The sequence below is a fragment of the Schistocerca piceifrons genome, chromosome 2 (genome assembly GCF_021461385.2).
Source record: "Schistocerca piceifrons isolate TAMUIC-IGC-003096 chromosome 2, iqSchPice1.1, whole genome shotgun sequence".
Classification (NCBI taxonomy): Eukaryota; Metazoa; Arthropoda; class Insecta; order Orthoptera; family Acrididae; genus Schistocerca; species Schistocerca piceifrons.
In genome coordinates, this window is record NC_060139.1 from 55310489 (window position 1) to 55335988 (window position 25500).

At 43.8% G+C, this 25500-nt stretch overlaps 1 protein-coding gene across 1 annotated transcript in view; it reads right to left on the reverse strand.

Annotated features, from left to right (window-relative positions):
- LOC124775146 (UTP--glucose-1-phosphate uridylyltransferase-like) overlaps positions 1-25500 on the reverse strand; it is a 266959-nt gene that overhangs the window by 54763 nt on the left and 186696 nt on the right. The window contains exon 9 of the mRNA XM_047249986.1: positions 22748-22886. Coding sequence (XP_047105942.1) covers positions 22748-22886 — 139 coding nt within the window. The remainder of the gene's footprint in view (positions 1-22747; positions 22887-25500) is intronic.

A 25500-nucleotide genomic window follows, 5' to 3' on the forward strand; every position in this document is an offset into this window, starting at 1 on the left:
TGGAATGTCTGTAATTTTTGTATCGAGAGAATTTCTTAATTGTTAGGGCTTCTTATGTTGTACAACCTTTCTTTGTCAATAATTTTTCTTTAAAGTAGAACCCTCCTTCATCACTTCTGGTGAAATTGTGATATTTTGTCGTGTGTCCATTGCAACTTAAGCCATACAAAACCACCGATTATTTCCGACAAGCAGAAGACCAACTTTGTAGCGAGTAGATAATTTTTCTTTAGCTGCTGCATTTGCTGATTTCAATTTGCGTTCGAGAATATCAGTACACCAGACACAAAACAGCATGCTGAGCATGAGATAAGTCACTTTGTTGCATGATATCAGTCTTACGAGGAAACAGCAAATAGTCAGAGTTTCCAAGTGCTGTGCTAAATAAGCAGATTAACTTACTGTGAGCAGTGTTGGTAACCTCAAACAGTTATTTTCTTCTGAGTAGAGCATATAATGTGTGTGTGTCATTTAATTAGATTCATTTTCATTATTTCAAATTCAATATTTCATTAAGATTCATGTTTGGTTTCATGACACAGGGCTAACCAACAGTCAGAATTGCTCAGCTGTTGAACACAATACCTAAAGTACACTTTACATGAAGAGAAAGTTTTTCTAAAAAAGAATATTCAGTATTTTCATTTATAGATAATTACATATAAACAACACAAACATCCAGCCCCAGGCGGAGAAAATACCCGATCCGCCCGGGAATCGAACCCAGGACCCTGTGATCTGGAGGCACTAACGTTAGCTACTAGACCACGAGCTGCGGACTATATAGTCGGAGTTGGTGACGTTTGGTGGCAGGAGGAATAGGACTTCTGGTCAGCTGAATACCGGATTATAAATACAACATCCAATAATGCAGCATTACGTTTAACAATGAATGAGAAAACAGGAATGCAGGTAATCTTTATTGAACAACCATAGTAGTACAAGTTTACATGCCAACTAGCTTCACAGATGATGAAGAGATTGAAGAAATGTATGATGAGATACAAGAAATTATTCAGACAGTGGATAATGGCGAAAATTTAATTGTGGTGATGGATTGGAATTTAATAGGAAAAGGAAGAGAGGAGAAAATTGTCGGTGAATATGAACAGAGGGAAAGGAATGAAAGAGGAAGCCACCTGGTAGAATTTTGCACAGAGCATAATTTAATCATCGCTGACACTTGCTTTAAGAATCTTGAGAGAAAGTTGTATACTTGGAAAAGACCTAGAGTATATTTCAAATTGCTTATAAACATGGTGAGCCAAGAAGGACTTTACAACTTTGAATTGATACAGAAATTTATTGAAATAACTTACAGAATCGGTAGATGTGTTGTTTTGTAGCAAACAACCTCAAGTTTCACAAAGAAGTATCATGTGACTATCATTCGTGATGCGGCAAACATCCCAACAGTAAACAACTTCTTCCACACTCGTGGAACGGCAGTGTAGATTCGATTTCTCAGGCTGGGTAAATTTTTTGGTTGGAGAGGAACATACACACGGTCTAGCCCGGGAGAAATAAATTCAATGGTGTCAAGTTTGGGGTGCGAGATGGTCATGCAACTGGCACTTCACAGCCTGTCCACCGACCTTGGAAGCGATTATTGAGGAAACCTCGAACTTCCATGAGGGAATGAGGTGCTGGCCAGTCTTGCTGGTAGTAAACCATCACATCTAGGCCATGTCATCGATCTGCGGAGAATTTTCTATTATATCCAGACGAACAATACCAGTGAGTTTTCTCAACGAAGAATAAAGGGTTGTTCAATTTCAGTTTGCCAATGGCACACAACACACTAACTTTGTGGATGTCAGGAACATGTTCCAGAGTTGCACGTGGATTTTCACTGCCCCATGTTCTGCAGTTATGGATGTTCACCATGCCAATGATATGAAACGCTGACGCATCGCTGAAGATTATTGTGTTCAGGAATGTCTCAGCATTAAAATAATAAGAGACAATAAATGATGAGGCAAAATGGAATAGAAACGTCTAAAAAATAAAACTGACAGGAAATGCAAAATGGCTAAGTAGGAATGGCTGGAGAACAAATGAGAAGCTAATTTCCAAAATGTACTAAACCCATGAAATCAAATTTAACAACAGAGACAAAAAAGTTTTACAACCACAGTAACATCAGAAATCGTTTTGTAGCTTTGTTGTTATATTCAGATAGATGTTGACACACATTACGCCAAATATATCCGTTAAATGTTATTTGTTTCATTATTATTGCGTTAATAAAATGCATTTGTTACCCTTTCGCAGAAAATTGTGTTAATTTTGGTAACTGTCGTTCTGGAGTGTCTGTTGGTGATGCACAATATTCATCTGATGTATCAGACACCATAATTTAATTAAAAACACAATGAACATAGAAAAACACCAGACACACCCTTAAAGCACAATGTCGTGTAAACAAACGTCGACCATGTTTTGTGAGATGTCATTACCAAGAAGAGCAACGATTGGCTGGCATGGTTTTGTATTTCTTGGAAACGAAATAATACTGGATTTGGTGCTCCTTGCCATGAAGAGCAACTCTTAAGGGGAAATACGAAATGGATAGGATACGTTTTGACATATGTCACAGTTCTTACTATATAGGTAATGATTCTAAGTAGTGCTGCCACCTGTTCTCTCATTTTCCAATTTTTTGGTTTGGTAACTTTTGGAAATGAGCTTCTCAAATGTAAGGATTTAGAAGCATATTTGACTAGAGGAAAGCTAAATATCACGTACAGGAAAATTAAAGAGAACTTTGGGGAAAAGAGAATCAGCTGTGAGAATATCGAGGGCTCAGACGGAAAACAGTCCTTAACAAAGAAGGGAAAGCTGAATGGTCTATGCAAGGAAGATGCCCTTGAGGGCAACACACTGATCAGCCAGAACAATTACGACCACCGACCTACTATCGCTATAAACCCGGGCGATAGCAGCGTTACCTGGCGAGGAATGACTGGTAGTCAGACAAATGCGAAGTGCATGTAATATCAGTGAGCTTGTGGTATGTGTGCAGAATGGGGAAGGCATGCGATCTGTCTGTGTCTGACCGAAGGTAAATTGTGATGGCCTGGAGGCTCGGCTGGAATATTTCGCAAACTGCACAACTTGCTGAGTGTTCGAGGAGTGCGATGATGACTGTCTTCAACACATGGCCCAACCAAGGTGAAACCACATCCAGACCTTGTAGTGTTGGGCAGCCACCCCTGATTACAGATGTCAGATGTCAAAGGCTGGGCAGACTGGTAAAACAGGACAGGCAATGAACTGTAATGGAACTAACATCAGACTTTAACGCTGGCAGAGCACAAGTGCGTCTGAACACACAGTGCACTGAATACTCCTAACGATGGGCCTCTCCAGCCAACGACCTGTGACTGTGCCAATGTTAACACCACGAATTTGGCAATTACGACTCAAATGGGCACGTGACCATTGGTACTGGACGTTGGCACAGTGGCAGAGCGTTGCATGGTCTGGTGAATCCCGATACTTTCTTCACCATACTGATGGCAAGGCGAGAATCCGTCGCCTTCCAGAGGAATAGCTCCCTGACACCTATACTGTGGGACGGAGACAAACTGGTGGCGGCTCCATTACTCACTGGGGAGCATTCATGTGGGCATCCATGGGTCCAGTGAAGCTCGTACAAGGCACCGTGACCGCGAAGGAGTATTGTATACTGGTTGTAGACCACGTACAGCCGTTCATGGTTGTCATGTTTCCCGACGGCAGCAGCGTTTCTCAGCAAGATAATGTGCCATGTCACAAGGCCAGGAGTGGTTCGAGGAACAAAGGGGGAAGTTCTAGTTGATATTTTGGCCCCCCAACTCGCCACATCTGAACCCAATTGAACACGTCTAGGATGTGATTGAACGTCGCATCAGATCTCATAGTTTCCTTCCAGGGGATTTATGGGAAGTAGATGACTTCTGTGTGCAGATATGGTGCCAGCTCTCTCCAGCGACCTAATAAGGACCGATTGCTTCCATGACAGGGTGCCACTGTTATCCATGCCAAAGGTGAGGTTGAGAATGAAGTCCGATAGAGTTGCAACCTATCCCTAACGTTACTCAGTCTGTACATTGAGCAAGCACAAAGAAAAATTTGGAGACGGAACTATAAAGTTCAGAGGAAAGACACAGAACTGGCAAATGTTTAGTGAGTCTGAACAATTCAAATTTATGGTTGTCCAGCTGTCATGGAAAGTCCATATTCAGAATCGTGTTCAAAAACCGAATTCTACTGTATTTACTATTAGAACATTATCTGCAATCAGTGATAATACATCACGAAAATTAGTCTACTTTGCTTATTTTCAATCGCTTATAACAGGGCAAGAATACAGTTCGTGAGCCATGCTCTGGGACGTGTGCCATAGCACCCTGCCTCGCAGCACATTTCCTCTGCCATCACACTATCTGAGCAGTAGGAAGGCGACGAGGGGTAAACGGTGAACGCGCCGCATTTGGATAGCAATGGAGTCACACTGCATATGACTTCTGGTTTCATATTTCTCAACAACATAGATCACAAATGAAACAAATTTTCAGTATTACAAGGATCAGTTCAAAAATTCTACACAAAGTAAAATAGCGTTAATAAACTAAACTCCGCCCAAACAGGCCACGAAGGCCCAACGGTACGACCGGCCGCCGTGTCGTCCTAAGCACGCAGGCGTCACTGGATGCGGATATAGAGGGGCATGTGATCTGTACACTGCTCTCCTGGTCGTATGACGGTATACGAGACCAGAGACGCTACTTCTCAATCTAGTAGCTCCTCAGTTTGCCTCACAAGGACTGAGTGCACCTCGCTTGCCAACAGCGTCCGGCAGACGCGATGGTCAGCCATCCAAGAGCTAGCCCAGCCCCGCGGTACCTAACACCGGTGATGTGACGGGAACCGGTGTTACCATTGTGGCAAGGCTGTTGGCGTAAAACAGAAGTGAAGGAAATAATTTATCTTGCAAAAACCTATACAGGCTTTCAATGTAATTTCCATTCTTGCTTATGATGGCATCGCAACGTTTTGGCAACTTCTGTATTCCGGATAATGCATCTTCATTGATAAGCCGTGTGATTACTTGGCTAAACTCACTGTAAACCTTATCAGTTGTATCAAAACGTTTTCAAATGTTCAACTGTGTGTGAAATCTTATGGGACTTATCTGCTGAGGTCATCAGTCCCTAAGCTTAAACACTACTTAACCTAAATTAACCTAAGGTCAAATACACACACCCATGCCCGAGGGAGGACTCAAACCTCCGCCGGGACCAGCCGCACAGTCCATGACTGCATCGCCTCAGACCGCTCGGCTAATCGCGCGCGGCCAAAACATTTTCCATGGAGCTGTTTGCTTCAATTTGGGAAACAAATCACAGTTTGGTGGGCTCATAAAAGAGCTGTATGGTGGATGGAGAAGTATTTGACGAGTGTTTCTCGCGCTAGTAAGCCAATATGTGACCTTGCATTATCGTGCATAATGAGAACACCACCTGCAATCATGTCACCCCTTCTTTGATGAATTTTCAGGCGCGAAACATTTTGCAGAAACAGCTTGTAGTGCATACCAGTTACAGACGCTCCTAGGGCACTCTACTTGTAGCTGTGACTCCAGTCACATCATACCAAAGATCGTCATCAGTTTCACGTTTTACTGTTGGCGGCGGAATTTTTTTGGGCGTGGAGAGTCGGAACTTTTCCATAGTGACGACTGAGATTTCGCTTCTGGCTCAAAATCTCGCATCAAAGTTTCATCAACTGCTCAGTGCTTTTCAGAAACTGTTCCCCTTCTTTTCGATAAGGCTGATCCAGTTCTTCTGCAATCCTCCTGCGACCTGCTTTCTGCTCTTCACTCTGATCACACAGAGGCCATCTGGCAGCAGCTTTTCTTATCTTTAACTTTTCAGTTATGAATTAACAGACATTCTGGCCTCATACGCGATTTCCTCTCATGTTTATTGTGTATCCTCTCTCAAAATGTTAGAAACCGAGAGGTGCAGTCTGTTGCAGTTGATGGCCTTCCACTTTCTGGATTCTCCTTAGTGCTTCTCGACTTTCACGGAAACGAGCAGACCACCATGTATTGCGATACGATTCAGTACACTATTCTTACACATCTGTCTCAAAACGGTTTAAACTTCCGTTGGATTCTTTCCATGTTCGATTTTGACGTAGCAACAATGGTCGTTATGTATAATCCGACTTGACCCAGTTTCAGCTTCCATTCTAAAACCTAATCACTCATGACACATCCATGCGATTTATCAAACACATATACGACTGTCACGCCTAAAGTCTCACTCACAACTAAACGAATTTCAACTTGGTCACACCACTGTAACGGTCGTGCATGAGCAGCGTGCAGGGCTTTTTAAATGACTGTCGTATAATTATCTTTGACCCACTGAAGACGTGATATAATTTTTATCTGGTACGATTGTTACCATACGGACAGGGATTCAGGCAATTTCACAGATTTCCTTATCAGGTTGCGATGCAATCATGATTTATTTCATAATCGAGAAAAAGCTTTGAATACAGTTGAGCTTAGGGAACTGGAGTATGTTTTTCGTCACAATTTTCCTCTTCCACAACGCAGTGTCAGAGCATTGCTTGGTCTGATGAAATGCGATACCTTCTACACCGTGCTGATGGGAGGGTGTGAATCTGTTGTCTTCAATAGGAATAGCTTCTTGATACCTGTACTGTGGGGTGGAGACAGGCTGTTGGCAGCTCCATTATGCCCTGGGAAACATTCACATGGGCTTCCATGGGTCCGGTGGAACTCGTGCAAGGCACTATGATGGCCAAGGAGTATCTATCATACAGAGTTCATTGTTCCTCCCCAGAATTTACGGGTATTAGGTGATGTATACTGATGTGATGTCAGCTCCCTCCAACAACCTACCAAGACCTCATTTCTTCCATGACATGATACATCACCACTGGTATGAATGCCAAATGTGGATATTGGTTATTAGGTAGTTGGTCATAATGTTCTGGCTGCTCAGTGTATATTCCGACAGAACTAAACACTGCACTTTGTAAGCTTAAAGCCAACAAGTAAAATTTAATTGTATGTGGTAATTTTAGTATAAATTTATGGGAAAACTCTAATGAAACCAAAATCTCAGGGCCATTCTTTCAACATGTAATTTGCAGGTCACGATAAACTCTCCCACTATAATTACAAAAACCACTATTTCCCAAATATTTGGAAATGCAGAAAATAATAGCTTCCAGGCTGGCACCATAAATACAGCATTTAGTGACCATAATGGAGAGTATACTGCTTTCCATATAATACCTACATTCAAAATGTAAACAGAATTAGTCGAAGAAGAATGAACCCTAAGTGAAAAAAACACATGCAAAATCCAGAAAACTATTACCTAAGGAAATACGTAATGTGGTATGTGAGCATGGCACTACATGTGGAAAGAACAACGGTTTTGTGGAAATGTTTACTAACTACTATGAAACTGCATTCTCAATGATGAAACATAAAGTCAATAACAAAATAAGTCTTGGATAACAGCTGAAATTGAGATCTCAAGTAAAAAATAAATAAATAAAATAATGAAACCTATATGACATTATAAAGACACAGCAGGTTAGTGGCAAATTTCGTGTTAACTACAGAAAATATAAGATATAAGACAATGCTTGAAAAAGTTGTTTAGGGAGCAAAAATGAAGGCAGGTGAACTTTATATAAAATCTGTTGGAAACAAGACAAAATCTATGTGGAAAGATGTAAAACAACAGACAGGTAGTGTCATTGCAGAAATGCCATATCAGACTATGTCAAGATGAAGAATACCTTTAACAACTATTTTACAGATACAAGCTGAAAACTAATCAATAAGATTAATCCAAGTAACAAAATTTGATGGCGCCTATTTAAGATCAACAGCTCTGCTATCACATTGTATCTGTTCTCAACAAATTAAGATGAAATTCTGGCTATTATAGAAACCTTAAAAACCAAACAGTCTTCAGGAGTAATGGTATACTTGATAAAATAATAAAAAGATGTACTGAATTGTCTGTAGGTCACTGGCAACAGGGACTTTTCCTTCTTGTCTAAAAACTGCAAAATTAGAAAATTGAAACCAATATACAAAAATGGAATCACAGAAGATTTTGGAAATTACAGGTCAGTTACACTATTGTTGGGCTTCTTGAAAATTTAGAGGTCTTCCAAAAAAGAATAATAAGCCTTGTGCAAAAATACCAAATTCTGTCCACAGCAGAAGTTTAGGGGGAACCACTCAACAAACACTGCTCTCTATAAATTCCTGAGCGGAATTGTCAGAAAGTGGAGAGTAGCAAATATAGTACTGGTGTATGCCTTGACTTGTTGAAGGTGTTTGACAGTGTAGATCATCAGGCATCACTATGGAAATTAAATCAATTGGCATCAGAGGCACACCTAATGACTGGGTCAAGTTATACCATCACAGATACAAACAAATGGTGGGAATACAACACACTGAATGCAACAAAATTACAAACCATTCCCCAGAGTACAAAGAGATGAAATGTGGTGTTCCTCAAGGATCAGTATTTGGACCAGTGCCGTTCCTCATATATCTAAATGACCAACAAAAAAATTATATTGTGAAAAAGGTTATCAGGCAGCTGATGACACGAGCTTTCTCATTAATGCAAACTAGAAAATGTGTTAAAAGAAAAAATTACAAAGACAATGGATCACACACAATAGAATAATCTTAAACTGAAGGAAAACCTACACCACTCAGCTTCCATAATGTCAAGGAAAAGGCCCCAAAAATTATAAACATCCATTTCTCAAACAAAATTTAAATAGGTCTGCTGAGACAAACTTTCTTGGGCTCTAGACCCAGGATAATGTGCAATAGGGAACTCATGTTGACAACCTCATAAAAAAATTGAGCACATCTTGCTATGGGACAAGGATCATTGGAAGGCGCTGCATCAAATTTTGTCTCAAAAGTGTGCACTATGCTAATGTTCAGTCACTTCTGAAGTACGGATCATTTTGTGGGGAGCTTCCTCCAACTGCATTAAGCTATTCAGAACCAACAAGAAGACACCACACACAGAAAACTTGCAAGGCATTCTTCAAAAACTTGCAAATCCTCCCATTTTCATAGCTGCACGTATTGGATAGTTATAACAAAAGTGCAGCTACTCCCAGAGGTTCTGTGTGGACTACAATTATAATATTGCAGCAAAATTTGCTAGTTATTCTAACTCATTTATGCAGAACTGAATTAGGCTGGGAAAAAAATCAGTTCCAATTTTGGCCATCAGGTGCAAAACCTGTTCTTTGAATGCAAGGAAGACTTATTGAAATGTTTCCATATGCAAAGGATTAGGAACAGGATGTGGGCAGACAAGGTCAAACAAGTATAAAGGCATAATGTTAATTTTATTATAAACAATCCCTTACTCCATTTGTTCAATATGATCACAGGAGATGTTGTGTAGTGTCGGATTTGCACCTGTTGACCAATATTTGAACTAATTTTTTCAGCTTAAATTGAGCCCACTTTAATGCCTTAGAAAACCTACCAAGTTTCACTGCCATACAATAATTACAGCACACACAGGACATCTGAGTGTAGCTACACTTTAATTATGTGGCATTGATAGGACATATCGACCATGAACAACTTAAACTTTTACCTTAAATCGCTCTGCCTAGCCGCCGTGTTAATTCATTCAGTCTGCATAAGTATCTTGTGTCATGTATATGTGTGGTGTCACCGCCAGACACCACACTTGCTAGGTGGTAGCCTTTAAATCGGCCGCGGTCCGGTAGTATACGTCGGACCCGCGTGTCGCCACTATCAGTGACTGCAGACCGAACGCTGCCACACGGCAGGTCTAGAGAAACTTCCCAGCACTCGCCCCAGTTGTACAACCGACTTTGCTAGCAATGGTTCACTGACAAAATACGCTCTCATTTGCCGAAAGGATAGTTTAGGATAGCCTTCAGCTACGTCATTTGCTATGACCCAGCAAGGCACCATATTCAGTTAGTATTGATATTGTGAATCATGTACCATCAAGAGCGACGTTCATCATTAATGGATTGAAGTTAAGTATTCCACCAGCTACATCCGTTTTTCTAAATTCTAATTTCCTGTTCCAGACCTCACTACGCCAGCCTGCGTGAGCTAAAACGCGTGCATTTCGGCCTCCTCTAGTAACACAGTGTTGGCTCTCCTGCCAACCACAACAATATGTATATATATATATATATATATATATATATATATATATATATATATACACTCCTGGAAATTGAAATAAGAACACCATGAATTCATTGTCCCAGGAAGGGGAAACTTTATTGACTCATTCCTGGGGTCAGATACATCACATGATCACACTGACAGAACCACAGGCACATAGACACAGGCAACAGAGCATGCACAATGTCGGCACTAGTACAGTGTATATCCACCTTTCGCAGCAATGCAGGCTGCTATTCTCCCATGGAGACGATCGTAGAGATGCTGGATGTAGTCCTGTGGAACGGCTTGCCATGCCATTTCCACCTGGCGCCTCAGTTGGACCAGCGTTCGTGCTGGACGTGCAGACCGCGTGAGACGACGCTTCATCCAGTCCCAAACATGCTCAATGGGGGACAGATCCGGAGATCTTGCTGGCCAGGGTAGTTGACTTACACCTTCTAGAGCACGTTGGGTGGCACGGGATACATGCGGACGTGCATTGTCCTGTTGGAACAGCAAGTTCCCTTGCCGGTCTAGGAATGGTAGAACGATGGGTTCGATGACGGTTTGGATGTACCGTGCACTATTCAGTGTCCCCTCGACGATCACCAGTGGTGTACGGCCAGTGTAGGAGATCGCTCCCCACACCATGATGCCGGGTGTTGGCCCTGTGTGCCTCGGTCGTATGCAGTCCTGATTGTGGCGCTCACCTGCACGCATACGACCATCATTGGCACCAAGGCAGAAGTGACTCTCATCGCTGAAGACGACACGTCTCCATTCGTCCCTCCATTCACGCCTGTCGCGACACCACTGGAGGCGGGCTGCACGATGTTGGGGCGTGAGCGGAAGACCGCCTAACGGTGTGCGGGACCGTAGCCCAGCTTCATGGAGACGGTTGCGAATGGTCCTCGCCGATACCCCAGGAGCAACAGTGTCCCTAATTTGCTGGGAAGTGGCGGTGCGGTCCCCTACAGCATTGCGTAGGATCCTACGGTCTTGCCGTGCATCCGTGTGTCGCTGCGGTCCGGTCCCAGGTCGACGGGCACGTGCACCTTCCGCCGACCACTGGCGACAACATCGATGTACTGTGGAGACCTCATGCCCCACGTGTTGAGCAATTCGGCGGTACGTCCACCCGGCCTCCCGCATGCCCACTATACGCCCTCGCTCAAAGTCCATTAACTGCACATACGGTTCACGTCCACGCTGTCGCGGCATGCTACCAGTGTTAAAGACTGCGATGGAGCTCCATATGCCACGGCAAACTGGCTGACACTGACGGCAGCGGTGCACAAATGCTGCGCAGCTAGCGCCATTCGATGGCCAACACCGCGGTTCCTGGTGTGTCCGCTGTGCCGTGCGTGTGATCATTGCTTGTACAGCCCTCTTGCAGTGTCCGGAGCAAGTATGGTGGGTCTGACACACCGGTGTCAATGTGTTCTTTTTTCCATTTCCAGGAGTGTATATATATATATATAGACCTTTAAATATGTCTGCTTGTGTCTGTATATGTGTGGATGGATATGTGTGTGTGTGCGAGTGTATACCCGTCCTTTTTTCCCCCTAAGGTAAGTCTTTCCACTCCCGGGATTGGAATGACTCCTTACCCTCTCCCTTAAAACCCACATCCTTTCGTCTTTCCCTCTCCTTCCCTCTTTCCTGATGAGGCAACAGTTTGTTGCGAAAGCTTGAATTTTGTGTGTATGTTTGTGTTTGTTTGTGTGTCTGTCGACCTGCCAGCACTTTCGTTTGGTAAGTCACATCATCTTTGTTTTCCTCTATTATATATGTTTCCCTCTATTATATATATATATATATATATATATCAGTCTGCATATGTATCTTGTGTCATGTATATGTGTCTCACTAATGTAAATATATATACTTATGTGCACATAAATGTGGGACAGTTTGTTCTGTATACCTCTACACATATCTCGTTCCAATACTGGTGACCCCAAAGTTCACACATCTTCCAAGACTTCCGCACTGGGTGTTGTAGCATCAACAGGTTAGGTGCATGCCACCATGGCCATCTCACCCAGCGCTTTGGTCGAAAATTTGGAAACCCAACAATGACCAGTTCTACACTAATTCACAATGATTCGGGATCTCCTGCCACATTAACCTCAAACTTTGTCCCTCTACAACAGTCGAGTGCTACACCACTAACACAAACAATGGACTCAGGTTTCATGTCACCAGACTGTGCTCACCAACATGTGACGTGAATAATATTCAGAACTGTGTACCTACCGAACAGTAATGTAATGCCCAAAGCGATCTACATTCGAACACGTACTTTGACTCTCAACGGCCGCAACAACTGTCACTGTTGTGCCATGTGCAGTGCCGCCATTATCGCTAAACGCATCCCGCCACTGTCAATCGCGACCTGTTCCAGCTTTGCCTCATTGGCAAACTAATCAAGAACATTTTACTGCATACAATCCTCCATGCTCACCCCCCAGACCGGTTGTTCAAGTTTTCGACCACGTTGGTTCGAGTGCATCATTCGGTGTTTCACCTTCCAATGGTGTCTTACCACACCGACGTGACTTACCACACCAAGTTCCACCGGTCAGTTATAGTCCAACCTCACGGGGCATGTTTTCAACACGCACGAAGAACTTAGACTTCGGTCAATTCAAATCAGCTCCTGTAGCCTATGGCCCAGTTTATGGGACCCCAATGCCTACCATGCAACCGCTCGTTCCCATGGTACCAACCGTGTCAGCCGCATCATGTTTTCCCGACACAAGGACAATGCTACTTGCCGTTGCTACAGACGTTTTCACTAGAAACACACCCATGACTACTGCGCTGGTCTGCTGTATAGCCTCTCCCACCACGGACCAGCTCGTTTTCCAATAGACACCAAAGCCGCCTTCATCCCCACCCCCAGGTCGTCTGCCAAAGCTGCCACCTTTATACGAGGACAACCCAGTGTCATGGTTTGTGCTTGTCGAGCATCTTTTTGAGTTGCATCACATGTCCGGCAACAACTCTAAAATCCTGTGCCTTCTCATGCACCTCCATGACCATTCGGACTTAGTTTGTGATATACTTCTCTCACCACCGTCTCCACCGAAATATGAGTTCGCAAAGAAGATGATCATAGAACGTCTTGCCTGCTCACCACAAGAATTAATAATCAAGAACTTGTATGAGGAACACCTGGGGACCGAATCCCATCACAACTCTAATGCCACCTTCGGTTACTTGTGAATGAGCATACCATGCTGGACGTCACACTGTGGGTGGTGTGGGCTGCCAAGCTGCCTACTGACCTACAGATCCACCTGCTACTGCACTCCTTCAAGTCAAATGGTTCTCGTCTCCGCATTGCAGACCAACCGTATTCATTGCTATGACGTCAGCCAGCTCACCACTCATCGCTAGTTGGCACAACTGCTCTCACTTACCTGCCGTCAGCTGGCAGAGGCAGGGCTCGCTCTGCCTCCATGCCTTCTACATCGCCTGGCAGCATCCACTCACTCTCTCCACTGTCCGAGCACTCCAGCATCATCCACGCACCATATGTGCCAGTATGCATGCCAGAACAAATTAACGAGGACAAGCCTCCTCTGCTGCCACAGTCACTGCCACCACCACATCCAGTTCATCCATAATACTGGTACCATAAGGTTTTCGGCGCTAGTCCTAAGAAGTGCCAGTTACCTTGCCAGCAACCAAATACTGACCACAGGACCTAAAAGACGCCGAGTCCTGTGGGGAACCTCACAGACGTCCTCATACATTGCACTCCAACTATTAGTCCGCCCAGCCAAGTGCTCGTTTGTACGTGACACATTTCGTCATGGCTAGTTTTCCTAGTCGACACAGGTGCTGATGCATCTATTATGCCTACAGCGATGGCTCCCTCCATATTTTTCACTGACAAAGTCACTTCTACGAGCTGTCAATGCATCAACATTACGAACCTCAGGCTCTGCCAAAGTTATGGTGCGCCTATCTCATTATCTGTGTTTTCTGTGGATTTTCTACATTGCTCACATCGATGAACTAATTCCCAGTATGGATTATATGAAAAACAAACTCTCTCCGAACCATCCTATTGACACTCATATACTGTGCTCTCGCACTTATGTTTCAAGTTCTGTTTCTCTCGTGACATGTCAGTTAGTACGCATGTGCTCCGCCCTTGCAGGCAACATTGTGACCTGTATCACTAATGTACTGTCAGAATACAACTCGGCGGAACAACTCCGCTGGGAAAATGACGAGCTGAAACAACGCATAGCACATACTTATAATGAGCTCATCGCAGCTCGTACTTCGCTGCCGAAACTGCAGTCCACAGTTCCGCCACTTAATCAAGCTTCTCCAGCAGACACCAGCTCGGACACTCATCAGGTTAGTCCAAAAACATTAATTGCATGTGACAATTTGCATCTGGCAGATTCTGCACCCCTGATGCGCTCGCCACATTCAGTGCCATGTGTTTCAAACAGTGCTTCTAATGACAGTCATGCACATGATACGACCATGCGCACCACGCAGGTAACCATCCCACGTGTTGATAAACATTCCCCCTCTCTCGCGCACCAGCCACGTGCATCGGCGGCCATCGCTGTTCCATGCGCGACACCAGTGCCCCTCACGCCCATGCTGGTTATCAAGTGCAGGGTTGACAGCAGATAGTCACCGCGTGTCCCGACCCACTGTGCACGCAGCTGCCCTCTCCAAACAAGCACATGCCACACTCACACACTAGGCATGTGACTTTCAGGCTTCCCTTTCCCACTCACACTAACAGCTATGCCTCATTGCGCCTTACTTGTCCAAAAACTTTGCGTCAGGACAATGATCACTCTGGTGTGCAGTTCTCGGTTGCTTCCATCACTGACAGAATGACACACAAGATGGTTACCACTGCCATCCTACCTATTAGGCACAAGGTTAGACGCCTGAACCCTATTAAGTTCCCATGGCCCGGCAGCAAATTAATGGACTTTTGGAGGCAGGTATCCTGCAACTGTCAGACAGAAACTGGTCCTCACAGATTCACCTCGTCCTCAAACATGATGGTTCTTTCCGAATGTGCGGTGATTACAGACGTTTAAATGCTTGTACTGTCATGGACAATTACCCCGTGCTTAACATAAATGATTTCACTCATATGTTATTGGGCGCTACAATCTTCAGTGTTATTGACTGTAAACATGCCTACCACCAGATTCCCGTGGCGCTGGGTGACATCCCTAAAACAGCTTTTATCACGCCACTCAGTTTGTTCCAATACAACTTCATGCCATTCAGCCTGAAAAACGCGGCGCAAACGTGGCAGCGTTTCATTGACTCCATCTTACGACAGGCCTTTGACGCGCTGCATAACCTCACTCACCCTGGCGTCCGCACCACCACATGTCTCCAAGCGTTTCATTTGAAAAAATATAAAAATGGACTGTCAGACCTGGCCACCCAGCTGCTTCCCCTGTCCATGCAACAAAATTGGCTACCACCCCACCCCACCACTGGGCAAGTTCAACATACCCCCAGGAAGATTTCATCACGTACATTTCGACCTTATCGGTCCTCTTCCACCCTCGGAAGGCCACAGATACATTCTATCCACAATTGACCATTTGTCCCAATGGGTAGAGGCAGTTCCTTTACCTAACATCATAGCCAAGACCGTGGCCAAGGGTTTCATCTCCTCATGGATTGCTAGGTTCTGTTGTCCGACCACGATCACCACTGACCAGGGTCGGCAGCTCGAATCTCCCCTGTTCACCATTTTATGCAACATCTGTGGAATAAAGGAAACTCATACCACAGCATACCACCCACAAAGCAATGGGTTAGGAGAACGGTGGCACCACACTGAAAACAGCCTTCACGTGCCACGACTGCCTCTGGTCCACAGCACTTCCATGGGTGCTCCTCGGCCTCCGCTCAACTTTCAAGCCCAACTTACAGGGAACTATCACAGAATTCGTCTTCTGGGAAAACCCCATGCTACCAGGGGAGCTCATTCAGCCCTAGCTACCTGACGATTTCCCGCCCTCCCTGGATTTCATAAGTCGCATGCACACTCACTTCAAACATGCATGCCTGCACCCACCTATTAGCCACTACCTGCCGGACACTTATGCACCAATTGCTCTCAACACTTGCTCCCACATGATGATGAGAGATGATTCGGTCTAACAACCTCTGCAATCACCTTATCTCAGTCACTTTAAAGTCCTCCGGCGAGGCGATACAACTTTCGACATCTTCGTCAAAGACTGTCTGCAAATTGTTTGGTTACTCCAAATCAAACCAGCATTTGTGGACCCTGACACCCCTCTGCTGGCTAAGTCAGATTCTCCTAAAGACTCTTCTGCCAGTCTCCCTCCCGCCATGGAGTTTGACAATGATTCTCCTCGGGCCACCACACAGAGTTTTTCACCCGACGCCTCCCAGTCAGCATTTGTGGGTTTCTCAGATATGTCAACCTCCACCCCGTGTGTGGGTTTCACTGCTGCTCACTGACTACAGAGACACCCTCTCCTATAGTCACCCTGCTCTGTAATGTACCCCCACACAGCATGGACAATATTTCAGTCATCATTCTTTGCAACCGAGTTCTCATTCTACTCACAAACACTGTCTCACTCTCCCTCATGAGTGCGACCTGATGACAATCTGCACCTTCATCGCACTGGACGGCTCAGTTAGCATCTGGGCTCACCAAACCTACACCCCGCCATCCGCTGTTCAGCCCACCTGCTCACGAGCTGGCCGCCGCATCATCCATCCTCACTGGCTCAACGACTTCGAGGTGGACCTGTCTTCCACTGCTCCACCTCTGCACCCCGCCCCAGTTGAGGTGTTGGTCCCAGTCGTGTGTCTACCATCTCATACGACCACCAACAGCATCAATGCCCACACTGTCTCCCCGCAAGACTCACCTGTTGTACTCCGTAGGGGGTGTGGGGGCGGGGAGGGGGGGGGGGGGCTGTATGGTGTCGATAGGTCATATCAACCATGAACAACTTAATCTTTGACCTTAGATCGGTCTGCCAAGCCCCCATGTTAATTCATTCAGTCTGTATATGTATGTCATGTCATGTATGTGTGTCCGATTAATGTAAATATATATACTTATGTGCAGATAATTGTGGGACAGTTTGTTCTGTATACCTCTACATGCATCTCATTCCCATTACTATAACCACCTGCTAGATGAAACTGTAGTATTCAAAAAGCAGTAAGTGAATGAAAATCCTTCATTCTTCCTCGAAGATGAAGATGTACACACTTACAATACAAGGCTGAAAATGTATCTCCGTATGCGCCAAACAAAAACTAAGCTCTCACAAAGTGGATTTCTGCATCCTGGAAAGAAGCAGTATTATCGACTATTGATTTTTCAATTTTTAACTAATAGTCACTGCTTTGTTAATTACCTTACAATTACATTTATGGTAATTGTTCTGTCAGGCTGGAAGATTTTATTTTATAGGTGTTTTTAATCTCGTACTTTTTATACTGACTTTTATACAACTGTATGTTTAACCTTGTCAGGCTAGAAGCTTCACATTATTAATATTTGCACTTTTTATGAGGATTTTAACTATGGATAGAATTCCATGTGGGGTATATCAGTACATGTTTTATTATCAGGTGCTCATTTTGCCATGTGAAGCAATTTTAATTAATTAATGACCACGCATACCACATTTTAACCATTACAATTGCGATACTGGTTAATTGTGTAGCCTAGTGCCCTCTGCAGGCCTCAGTTTCCTTGCATAAATACCAGACGCATTCTGATCATATCACTAGCACTTACTATGTACCTACATGTTTAGTTTGATATTGACACTGCATCAAATATTTTATGATATGTATGGCTGGTATACATGGCTGTTAACCATGTAAACATTTTATCTTTCTTATGTAGCACCAGGACTTTTATAAATTTAGCGTCAGCAAATTAGCTTAATTGGTTACACACTGTTTTCATTTTTCTAACAGATCTGAAGATGGCAGTAGCTGAAACCAGCCATAGTGGAATGTAAACATTTATGTGATCAAGGCGGACCTGTAAAATAAAGTGTCAAAAATATGATCATGGACTCATTTTCAGACTTTATGTCTTCGATTGATAAGATATTTAGACGATTACCAAGTAACATACAGCCAGTATACAGCTGCAGTGAAGGCATATCTAATTTACCACTGCTTCTATAGCCTGGAAGAGTTCTTTCAATAAATAATGATGTACCAGTGCTAATAAAAATGCACCAGTATCATCCATTGAAGCCATTAATGAGTGGATTGAACAGCTCATCAACTGTTGTTGCCAGTCCCAAGCCTGGATAAAGTAGGATGGTTGGCATCAGGAAGGGCATCTAGATAGAAAATACCCTGCCAAAACCAAAACAATGATGGATACCTCTCAAAGTAAACATTCCATAGGATCCAACAAAAGAAGAGGGTGCAAAAGAAGGAATGAAGTGCAAAATCACAGTCATAACTTTAAACATTGGGACACTGAAGGGAAAGAGTCGAGAGATTTTAGACAATATCCTGAGCTTACAAGAGAGCAGGTGGAAGGGTGACAAAGCCGAACTATTGACAGAAGAATACAAGTTGTTCTATAGCAGTGCAGACAAAGAGTCCAGAAAAAGAGTAGGGATTACTGTGGATAAATATCTAAAAGAGGAAGTCTGTGGAGTGGACAAAATCATGAGCATAAAACTTACTATCGGAGGAGACGTCATCACGGTGCTAAGTGTGGTATGCCCCCCAGACAGGGTGTTCAGAGGAAGAGAAGGACAAATTTTGGAAAATCCTAGATGGAGTAACAATGGAAATACCAGACAATGAAAGGGTGATAACTGGGAGAGATTTAAATGGACATGTTGGTGAGAAAAGGAGTGTGGAAGATAGAATTCATGGTGGATGGAGTTATGGAGAAAGAAATGCAGCAGGGCACAAGAATCATCGAAGAGAACAACTTATAACGTACAGGAGCAGAGACCATAAAAGTCATTTAGACTACTTGTTGTCCAGAAGAAAACAAGTACAGGAAATAAAGAATACCAAGGTTATATACACTGAAAGAGTGGCTGCACAACACAAACTCATAGTGGCTGATTATGATAAGTGATGGAAACTGAAAGAAGAGGTGTTGCAAGAAAAATTCAAGGAAACAGTATTAAGAGAAGAAAAATTACCAGAGGATATATAGGAGTGGTGGCGTTATAATAACAATGTAATTACAAAAGCTGGAAAAGATGTGCTGGGTTTAACAACAGGAAAGGGACCACCACAAGATAAAGAGGCATGATGGTAGATTGAGGAGGTTCAGAAAGCGATAAAAGTGAAGAAAGATGAAAAAAATGGGACTTGACAGGAGGATAGGGAAGCCTACAAGACTGCAAAAAACAAGATGGCAAAAAGAGCAGTGGCAAAAGCAAAGGCTGAGGCAATGGAAGAGACGTATGAAGAGCTGGAAAGAAGACAGGATGGCAGGCAACTCCTGCAGATTGCTAAAGCACGAGATAAGGTAACCAAGGGTATAACATCAATGAGGCAGATAAAGGATAATCAGGTGCAGTGTTACATGACCTTGAGAAAATCCTGAATAGGTGGTGAGAGTACTTTGAAAAGCTATTCAATAAGGAAAACTTACAAGAGAAGTATGAGGATGGAGACATAAATGAAGGAATGACCCAAAGTATAAGTAGGGAAGAAGTCGAACATGCAACAAAGAAAATGAAAAATGGGAAGGCCCTAAAGACAGACCAAATCCCAATAGGAGCATGGGAAAGTCTGGGAGAACAGGGGACTGATATTCTCTAGGATCTAATGCAGAATATCTGGAAAGGAGAAAGAATTCCGCACGTGTGGAGAAACAGTATACTGGTTCCCATATATAAGGGGAAAGGGGATATCCAAAACTGTGGCAATTATGGAGTGATAAAACTGATGTCTCACACAATGAAGACCTGGGAAAAGATAATTGAGAAGAGGTTGCATTTAGAAACTGAAGTATGTGAAACCAGTTCGGATTTATGCCAGGAAAAGAAACAACTGACTCAATATTTGCACTAAGGCAGTGATGGAGAGGCACCGAGGAGTACAAGCTGAACTGCATATGGCCTTTATTGATCTTGAGAAGGCCTATGACAGAGTGCTGAGGCAAGAGATGTGGAGATGTATGAGAAGTAAATGTCTGCCAGAAAAATATATCAGGATGGCAGAAGGCATGTATGAAGGTGTAATGGCACAAGTCAGGAGCAGTGCAGGTGCAACAAAGGCATTTCCAGTGAGAGTAGGACTACATCAGGGATCTGCTCTCAGGCCATATCTCTTTGACCTTGTCATGGATGTACTAGTCAAAGATGTGAAAAAAAAACGAGGCACATTGGAGCATGATGTTTGCTGATGATGTTGTAATCTGTGAACCCAGCCACGAGGCTCTTCAATACAAGCTTGAACAGTATAGAAAAGCTCTAGAGGAAAGGGGAATGAGAATTACCAGAGTGAAAACAGAGTGTATGTGTACAAAGGATGCCAAAGATATATATATTAACCTGCAAGGAGAACAATTGACACTGGTCAGGAAATTTAAATACAGGCAAAGTGATGGAGGACTGGGGGCCAAAATACAGCACAGGATAAATAGTAGAGGGATGAACTGGAGGAAACTGAGTGGAGTACTGTGTGATAAGGTTATCTGCAGAATGAGAGGAAAGCTTTACAAGTCTGCGGTGAGGCCTGTGATGCTGTATAGTGCAGAAACTTGGCCAATTACAAAAGCTCAAGAGAAAAAAGATGGAAGTGGCAGAAATGAGAATGTTAAGGCGGATGAGTGGGGTGACACGAAAGGATAGACTAAGGAATGAGTACATCAGGGGAACAGTGAAAATATTGCCCATGGGGAAGAAGATCCAAGGAAGCAGGCCAAGATGGTATGGTATGTACAGAGAAGAGGGGAGTACTATGTGGGGAGAAGAGTTGAAGACCTAGAAATAGAAGGATCAAGGAGAAGAGAAAGACCAAAACTGAGATGAAAAGACAAGGTAGCATGGGACCTACGGGAGAAAGGAAGGCTCAGAGAAGAAGCATTGGATAGGCATTTATGGAAGAGAAGGATCCAGCAGAGCAATGCCGACCCTACGTGCTGTAGAAAAAGGCTGAGATGATGATGATGATCATCATCATCATCATCATCCATTGAAACCATAGTAGCATTGTAACCACTTAACCAATATTAATAATGTGTCAATAATCTGTACTGTAACCGTGGTGTCACCGCCAGACACCACACTTGCTAGGTGGTAGCTTTAAATCGGCCGCGGTCCATTAGTACATTCGGACCCGCGTGTCGCCACTGTGTGATCGCAGGTCTCGAGATACGGACGAGCACTCGCCCCAGTTGTACGGATGACTTTGCTAGCGACTACACGGACGAAGCATCGCTCATTAGCCGAGCAGATAGTTAGAATAGCCTTCAGCTAAGTCAAAGTCTATGACCTAGCAAGGCGCCATTAGCCTTACATAGAGTGATAATTATTGTCTAAAGCATGTCTCAACAAGAACGATGTATACAACAAGGATGGATTAAAGTTAAGTATTCCCAAAGCAACGTACTTTTCTTTATTGCATTCATTGAGCGTCCTGTTTCAGACTTCAAGATATTCTGCGGGAGCTTATAGCGTGCCTATCGGCCCCCTCAAAATAACACTGTGTCGGCACTTCTGTCGACACATCACATGGCGACACGCGGGTCCGACATGTACTAATGGACCGCGGCTGATTTAAAGCTACCACCTAGCAAGTGTGGTGTCTGGCAGTGACACCACAGTAACCATAAGTAATTAGTAATGTTTTATAATGATAGAAACAGTACTGTTTTATATTATGTCCAACATCTTATTCTACATTCTATGTACCACAATATCTCATGAACAAATAAACTAAATAAGTAAAAAACAATAAATACTCCACAATATTTTATTGTGTTTAAATTATTAAGTGAATGGATAATGTCATGAACTGATACAAGATAACTGTGTGAAATCTGCGTAGATGTACAGCTGAGGAAACAGTGTATTTTCATAAGGATTTGAAATATTTTGCTTCCCATCTACAAGAAAGGATGAAGCCCACAAAGACTGCCACATTTCATCATAACATCCCATGACAGGAATAGTACCAGCTGTTAATTTTTTTAAACTGTTTCAGTTTAGAAAGGCAGTTGAGATGTGAACAACAGCAGCATTGTTGAAATACCTGCCCATGACAACACACTCAAACCTTGTGAAATCCTTAGCATACAATTAAATGTGCAAAGTAGGATTTCATGCTGCCACAAGTAATTCTCTGTCACTGTGTTAAGAAGTCATTCATCACTTGAAGCAGAGAAACTATGTGAAACTGCATTTACACAGTGGATGGTAATCAATAACTGTTGTTTTGGAAGTATCACTCTAATAAAACAACAATTAATATGAAACTAATTAATGTGAAACTTACCATTTAACTTTATCCATAAATTATTTGTGTTGAAGTATTTAAAAATTGGGTTAGATTTAAAGTCTTCTAAATGCTCTTTAGGTATTTGTGCCGTCTCAAGCAGCTGAAGCTTCTCTTCATATATGACTAATGCACCACCCTGAAAAACATCTATTAAATCATCTCAGGTCTACACCTCACTCATCAACTACTACATAAATATGTATAGATAAGGGATATAGCATTGTCTTCAGTTTTTGTACACTTTTAACAAAAGTGTATTATTCCATTAAATACATATTTGCTTCAGTATGTCAGTTGATACAAGGTTTAAGTGTATTATGAATGCAACAAAATTATGTGCCCCTCTGTCTACTATCATTTGCCAAATAACATGTTTCGATGCTGTTATGGGATTCTGGGTACAGATCATAGTATATGTAATAAACAGTTCCCAAGTTTTTTATATACACATATATTTTACCACAAAGACTGATACACATGAACACTGCATGAAGTACGAAGGCAGACTGAATTAAACATGGCAGCTCGTCAGAGAAGACAATGTTCCAAAGATTGTAATTTGTGTGGTCAATGTGACCTCTCGACGACACATAGCCCCCACCCCCTCCCGCAGTGCGGAGTACGGCCTATGAGCACTGAGGGGGGATCATGTGGGTATCAGCATTGGCGTGAGTGGTACGAGGTGGCAGGTGCACAACCAGAAGCTCCATCTCCGTTGGGTCGGCGTGCGAAGGTGCAGTGGGCGGCCGCCGGTTCAACTTGTAATCCGAAAACCAGCGGGTGGGGGATGATGCGTTGGCCAACTCGGGAGTGGCGGTATGGGAAAGATGGTGGTGTGTGAGCATGCCTTTCCTAAATGCATACTGAGCCATCTGAAGAAATGAAAGCTCGAACACATGATGGGTTGCACTCTTGTGGGAGGGACAAACTGTGCACTATCTGGACATTGAGTTCCTCAGTGAGGATCGGGTCTGTGCTGTCAGTGAGCAGTACAAGCACACGATTATCTAACATCATAATTGAAATGTTGTCGACATGGTCAGGTGGCACGTTGCAACACAAAATTAAGGACGGGGCATCCACGTCTCTAGTACCTGAAATGTCTTCAAAACCTGTGAATGGGGATGATGATGACATGCCTGAGGAACCTGCAAACTGCGGTGGTGACTCGTTGGATGGAGAAAACCCAACCGTAGGTTGAACGTACTCATTAGCAGATTCATCAAAAGAACATGTGCTCGGGCAGTCCGACTGGGACAGCAGAGGGGTGTTGGAGTCTATGAAGACAAGCTTGAGCCCGTGTAGAGAAACAGTTTATGGGCAATCTTTTATCATAATGTCGAACGTCGTCTCACCCCTCCCGAGTACTTCAAAGGGGGCGAGGTACGGGGGTTGTAAGGGCTGTCTGACAGAGTCATCCCTGAGCATGATGTGCTGAGTGTAGTCTGCATGTAAGTGTCAGGTGGCGAATGGCTGAAAGGTGGGTGTAGCCGGGTGTTTCTAAAGTATGCATACATCCTTCCGATAAAGTCTGGGAAGGAGGGGGAATCCCTTGGATCTTGGGGAAGAATTAGTTCCCCAAGGAAAACTGGGTTCTCGCCAAAAACAAATTCGGAAATCGTCCCATGTAAATCTGGTTTAAATGTAGAACATAGGCCCAGCAACACCCAAGAAAGTGCCTAGGACCAGAAACAGTCCTGGCACCTGAGTGCAGTTTTAAGGGTGCGGTGCCATTGTTCCACCAACCCGTTGCTTTTCAGGTGGTAGGCTGTCATATGGATATTTCTAATACCACAAAGATTACAGAGAACTGTAAAAAGTGCAGATTTGAACTGTTGACCCTGGTCGGTTGTGATGGTGGATGGACAGCCGAACCTAGTGATCCAAGAAGAAATGAATCCTTTGGCCACAGTTTCTGCTGTGATGTTAGGTAAGGGTACGGCTTCCACCCAACGAGACATTCGGTCTATTGTGGACAGTATATACTTGTGGCCCTCCGACGGAGGTAGGGGACCAATAAGGTAGATATTTACATGACAGAAATGTCCCTTAGGGATGTCAAACATGCCGAGCGGTGGAGAGGTGCGATGTCCTATTTCGTTTCATTGACAGGAAATGCAGCTGCGTACCCATGTTTGACAGTCCCATTTCACATCTGTCCACACAAGACGATCAGTGACGAGTCGAGTGGTGGCTCCGACACCGGGGTGGGCGAGATCATGCAAGGCATCGAAAACCTGTCGGCTCAGCGTGGACGGGAGCAAAGGCTGCAGAATGCCCGTAGAAGAGTTGCACCACACTTAGTCCAAAATGCCAGGGAACTTTGCCTTGGTAAACACGACTGAAGACTTTGGGTCCGTGAGCAGAACCTGAGTGTCCTCGTCCAAAGCTTGTAGAGCGGCGAGGTCAGATGAATCAACGATACTTGAAACGGCATTGATCCATGAGTGGCCATCAGCAGAAATGTTCTCCATGCCTTTGATGTAGCGTACGTCTGTAGTAAATTGAGAGACCAGGTCAAAGTGGCAGAAACGTCGGGGAGGGGGGGGAGGGAGGGGGGGGGGGAGGATCCTCTGGTGGGTTGCATTGCAGAAGGCATCCGCCAGCAGTTTGTGATCAGTAATAATGAAGAAAGGATGGCCCTCAGTGTCAGTGCAGAAATGTTTGACAGCTTTGTACACTGCCAGAAGCTCTCTATCAAAAGCAGAATATTTATTCTGCGCTAGACAGTTTTTGGAGAAGAAATGAAG